Below are 5,654 nucleotides of genomic sequence, written 5' to 3'. Positions count from 1 at the left end.
ATTTTAAATTATTTTATTTTATAATTTAGTGATTGAAATTCATTCTTTAAAGATAAACAAGTAGAATGTGACATGTTCGAATCCATGCTCATAACTTGCCTTTGTACGTCTAATATTTTTACACAGCTACCAACAGAATTGATTTAAAAAAATATCTTTTATTTTAAAACTTAAAAAAAACAATACTCTAATAAAAAAATCTACATTTTATTAATAGACTTTATCACAAATAAAATAAATAGTATGGTAACAAAATATAATATTTCTACTTATATTATATTTTATAGCATGAATTGAAATATACTCTCTATTCTTCTGTACTAAATTATTATTATTTTTTTCCATAAGCAAATCTTATATTAAGAATAGGAGTACTAGGGGTACTCCAACCCTTACAAAATAATAAAAGGTAAAAAAATAACCAAGCCACCAAGAATATTTTCAAATACATAATGAAGGGTTTTGAATCCATTCATAAAAGGTGCAATTGATTCTATTCTTAGAAGTTATGACTAGCCACCACCATGAGTATCGTAGAATAGAAAAGAAAACTTGTTCCATGTCCAGAACAACCCCATTAAACAAGATATCATTCTTATGCTTCCATATGCCCAGCAACTCGTAAGCCATATTGTTGCCCCTCTCTCTCTTCCTATCTTTCCTTTAAGTGCTTCCTCACAGCTTAGCAAGTGATTCCAACAAGCCTCCTCATCTGGTTTTTGTATCTCCAGCCAGGCAGATACTTTCCTCCATAGCCATTCAACTTTAGAACAGTGCAATATCACATGGTTTATATCTTCTTCCTGCTCTTGACAAAACACACACAGAGATTCATTCAGTTGGTGGATTATGTGCCTCTTTAGCAATTGCTTCCTCGAAGGCAGTTTGTCCCTAAGCATTCTCCAACCAAACATCTTTAATTTAGATGGTACATAAGCCCTCCAAATACTATTCAGTCCTTCCATAACACCTGCATCCAGCATTTCAGTATTTCTATTATCATTCATAATCTCGTAACATGATCTTACCGTATAGCACCTGTGGTTTTCATAAGGCCAAATAAACAGATCTTGGTTGTTGACTGTCGGCCTAATGCCTGTTAACAACACCATCAGCTCATTAAATTCTTCCAATGCCTCCCTTCCAAACACCTTCTCTCCTTGCCTCAAATTCCAGAACCAGTCACCTGCAATCCAGTCCCCCACTTTGTATACCTCAAATTCTTTAGACATAACTTGTTCATATAGATTAGGAAAAGCAGTTGCTAATGTGCTACCCCCGAGCCAGTCGTGTTTCCAAAACAGAATTTGTTTTCCATCTCCAAGCTTAGCCCTTATTTTAGAAGTGGCTCCATTCAAATCCTCACTCAGCTCTATTATGTCCCTCCACCAGATTGATTCTTTCTGGCTTGGATTATTGGCTTCACCTCCCCAAAGCCTCTTCCTTACGTCCCCATATCTTTCTTTCATAATATCACTCCAAATTTGTATTCTTCTCTTGCAAGAATCTCCAGGACCATTTAAACAGCATTGCCTTATTAAACATGCCTATATGTTTGACTCCCAGTCCACCTTTCTCTCTACTTTGACATATTGCTGACCAGCTGACCCAAGCTATTCCTTTTTTCTCCGTATTGCCATTCCACAAAAAGTTCCTTTGAATTTCCTCCATCTTTTTTTGAATACTGATTGGTACTTTAAAGAAAGCTAGTTGATAGCTTGGCATATTAGATAATACACTATTATTTAGTGTTACTCTCCCTCCAATTGATAACATCCTTCCCTTCCAAGTGGATAGTTTTGTTTCCATTGATTTGATTACCGGTTTCCAAAATGCTGCACTTCTTTGGTTCCCACCAACCTGAAATCCCAGAAACTTAAAGGGGATTTTGTCTAACTTGCATCCCAGGAAGCTAGCACTTGCCTTCAAGCAGTGCTGTGAAATACACACTCATATGGCTTGCTTTTGTTCAAGTTTATACTTAGGCCAGAGCTTAATTCAAATCCCCTTAGTAAAGCTTTCATTGCCCATAGGTTTGACCAAGAGCCATCACCAAACAAAATTGTATCATCAGCAAATTGTAGAAGGTTGTATTCCACTGTGTTTGAGATCTTGAAACTCTTATAATGCCCTCCATTTACTGCTTGCCTCATCATTCCAGTCAGTCCTTCTGCAACTATTGTGAAGAGAAAGGGAGAGAGTGGGTCGCCCTGTCGAAGTCCTCTAGAAACTTGAAATTCTGATGTTGGGCTGCCATTGACCAGTATAGACATAGAGCTTGTGAATACAGTTGATTCCATCCACCTCATCCATCGTGTTCCAAAGCCCATTCTTCTGAGTACAAATGTCAAATAGTTCCAGTCCATACAGTCATAAGCTTGAGAGAAGTCTACTTTAAATACCATGCAATCTCTCTTATTCCTTTTGGCCAAATCTAATATTTCATTTGTCACTAATACACCATCTAGAATATGTCTGCCTGGGATGAAGGCTGTTTGGTTACATGATATCAGTTTGCAAATTACTTTTCTCAACCTTGCTACAAGGACCTTTGATATAATCTTTAGTAGACTATTAATCAAACATATGGGACTATATTCTTCAAGACTCTGTGGATTTTCACACTTAGGCACTAAAGCTAGAAAAAAAGAGGTCACAACTTTTGGTAGTTTTCCTCCTCTATGGAAATCTTGTATGAAGTCAACAATCTCCACTCCCATGAAATCCCAGCATTTTTTCAGAAAATCCAGATTTAATCCATCTGGTCCAGGGGTCTTATCTCCATCTCCTTCAAATACAGCTTCCCTTATTTCTTCATTTGTAAAAGGCTCCTCCAGCAATCCTCTCTCCTCCATAGATAAAGTTTTGAACTCGGTATTCTGCAGTCTTGGTCTCGGAGTATTTGGTTTCTGAAATCTGGCTGCAAAAAACTCCTTAGCTGCCTACTTAATTTCTGTTGCAGACTCCACTTCCTGCCCTGAAGCATTTTTTAACACTAGTATAGCTTTCCTTCTTGACTTTGACTTCATGGTTGAATGGAAAAATCTGGAGTTATTGTCCCCATCTATTGTCCACTTTAGCCCTGATTTCTGCCTAAGGATGCTTTCTTTAGTATGCAGATTTTTCCAAAAAGATTCCTGAAGGCGCCTCTTCTCTTTTATCTCTTCTTCCGTCAATGTCACATTCATTTGAGTCATTCTATCTTCTGTGGCATTCAGGGCTTCAACATCCTCTTCAATCTTTAAATCAATCTTGCCAAACACGTTTGTATTCCACCACCTCATTCTTTCTCTTAGTTTCTTCATTTTTTCCTTAAGTACAAATGCCTTGCTTCCCCTAACATCAAGAGAGCTCCATTCGTTTTGCACAAAAGGAATAAAATCCTTATGTTCATACCAACATCTCAAGACTTTGAATACCTTAGGGCCCCAATCCATCCTACTCGATTTTGTCCATACCGGTTTGTGATCAGAGATGTCTCTCTTTCCCACCTCTTGCGCAACAATATCCCAACAGCTTATGAGTCCTTCCGATAACATTATTCTATCCAATCTGCTACTTGCCCTCCCATTAGGTTTAATCCAGGTGAATATGTTACCCACCACTTGAACATCTATTACTTCTAAATTTTCAATGAAGTCTTTAAACTCCTCCATCTCATGTACTCTGCAGAAATTCTCCACTCCTCTCCTTTTCTCTCTATTCTTTATTGAGTTGAAATCTCCCCCAACCACCCATTCCCCTACTTCTAGTTTATTCTTCCACCCTAATAACTCTTCCCATAATTCCCTTTTGTCGGCTAAGTTACACGGGGAATAGACATTAATGAAGTAGATTATCATACCTTTAGCAGTGCCTTTGATTCCCAGGAAACCGTTACCTTGGAAGCTGAAAATCGGGGTAAAAGAATCCTTTCTCCATATTGTTAGTATTCCTCCAGCTCTACCACCTGCCTCCTTTGCAGACCACAAACAATCCTCCCCACCCCAAATTTTGTTTACAATATTACCCGACATCTTCCCAATGTTAGTTTCCTGTATAAACATAACATCTGGTTTTCTTTTCCCCATAATTTGACAGATTCGCTTCTGTTTCATCAAATTGTTGCACCCACGAACATTAAAGGTTCCAATTATCATGGTAACCTTGTTGTATACTCCTTCGGCCCTTCATATTTCTTTCTATCTTTTTTTTACAGCTCACGAATGACACCCTCAAAGACTTCATCCTCCTCATCCCCCTCCACTCCCAGTTCTTTGATTGTGTTCCATACTTTCCTCGGTACTCCTTCAAACGCTTTCCATAATCTTCCATTTCCTCTCTGAATTCCTGAATCCGAGATTGACGCTCTTTGAAATAGTTTTTGTTTTTAGTTTTTAAAAACTGAAAAGTAAAAATTAAAACACAATTTAGCCATTTCAGTTTTTTGTTTTTAAAAACTGAAAAATTGTGAAGAGTTTTTAAAAACACATTTGGAAAATATTATATTCAAACAAGTTTTTAGTTTTTAAATTTTCAAAAACTAAAATAGAGTTTTTAAAAAGCCTTTCAAACAGACCCTGAATCTCCCGAATTCGAAGGGATTTCAGAATGTCTCAGCCTTTCTTCCAATCTTATATCACTACAACTCTTTTGATTAAGATTTTGCCTGCTTGATTTCTTAAGAATTGGATTAGGGTTTATTTGGGACTATAGCAACGCCGTAAAATAAGAGGGAGCATAAGGTATTCTCATTGAATCGTAAATTTCGCCCAACGATTTTTTTTTCTTTCTTTGTGGTTGCATAATGGGCCTCTTGGGCCCAATTGGACCTCCTCTATTGGGTCAGATGACACCGTATCCCGTTCCCCTTCTATTTGCCTACAACCCACTTTTTCAGCCATACCTTTTCTCATGCTCGTCGTACCTCCAAATGTTGACCCTAACTTCTTTTCAACCCCATCAACGTCACCATTAATATTTTTATCGCTAGAATCTACTTCCTCTGCTTTGAGTTCTCCTATTTTCTTGGAACTCCCTCCACTTTCTCTCACGTCTATTCTTTCCGTCGTTTCCGCCACCATACTTCTGTACTAAATTATAAGATATTTTTGAATATTAATTTCACACAAATTAAAAAAACATATTAATGTTCTCCCAAATTATAAAATATTTTAGAAATTTCATATAAATTAAGAAACATGTTAATTTTATATAAAAAAGATCAATTATATTTGATTTTATAATATTATCTTTTACTAATTACATAGAAAAAAATCAATAGAATTAAACGAAAAACGAGAAAAGGTTAATAAATAAAGGATATATTAAAAAAAAAGTCATAAAAGTTATATTGAAAATTTAAAATGACTTATACTTTAGGATATTTTTTTTTTTGAAAAGTAACTTATAATTTGGAATAATATTATATAAGGACACTATTGTAGTTGGAGGCAGAAATGACATCATCCTTTCATATAGCACGGATTACTGGATGATGACCAATATTGTAGCATCATTATTTTTGTTGCAAAAATAGAAAACAGTGAAAAGAATAAAAATAAAATAATCAATTAATAAAAAAAGCCATCACTAATCCTATAAATAAGGTGCAATACATTCCTTCAGTCACAAAAACCATTTTCTTTACAATCTTTCAAACACGCACATAGCAA

The 5,654-nt window shown here is 35.9% G+C and overlaps 2 protein-coding genes across 2 annotated transcripts; both read right to left on the bottom strand.

Annotated features, from left to right (window-relative positions):
• Positions 1-512: 512 nt before the first annotated feature.
• LOC131644827 (uncharacterized) lies at positions 513-1,469 on the bottom strand. Its single transcript, XM_058915425.1, has one exon. The coding sequence runs from the start codon at positions 1,467-1,469 to the stop codon at positions 513-515; it is 957 nt and encodes a 318-aa protein (XP_058771408.1).
• Positions 1,470-2,942: 1,473 nt separating this feature from the next.
• Positions 2,943-4,139, bottom strand: LOC131644810 (uncharacterized). The gene has a single exon (XM_058915406.1). It carries the CDS (start codon positions 4,137-4,139, stop codon positions 2,943-2,945), a length of 1,197 nt encoding a protein of 398 aa, XP_058771389.1.
• Between the last annotated feature and the right edge of the window lie 1,515 nt (positions 4,140-5,654).

This window comes from Vicia villosa, linkage group LG1 (assembly GCF_029867415.1).
Source record: "Vicia villosa cultivar HV-30 ecotype Madison, WI linkage group LG1, Vvil1.0, whole genome shotgun sequence".
NCBI classification, from domain to species: domain Eukaryota; kingdom Viridiplantae; phylum Streptophyta; class Magnoliopsida; order Fabales; family Fabaceae; genus Vicia; species Vicia villosa.
Note: the sequence above shows the minus strand (reverse complement) of the source record. Positions and strands in the feature narration are given on the sequence as shown.

What these genes read in the sequence shown, in the direction of transcription:
- LOC131644827 (XM_058915425.1), bottom strand. Translation starts at nt 1,469, where the DNA reads ATGAAAGAAAGATATGGGGACGTAAGGAAGAGGCTTTGGGGAGGTGAA.
- LOC131644810 (XM_058915406.1), bottom strand. Translation starts at nt 4,139, where the DNA reads ATGATAATTGGAACCTTTAATGTTCGTGGGTGCAACAATTTGATGAAA.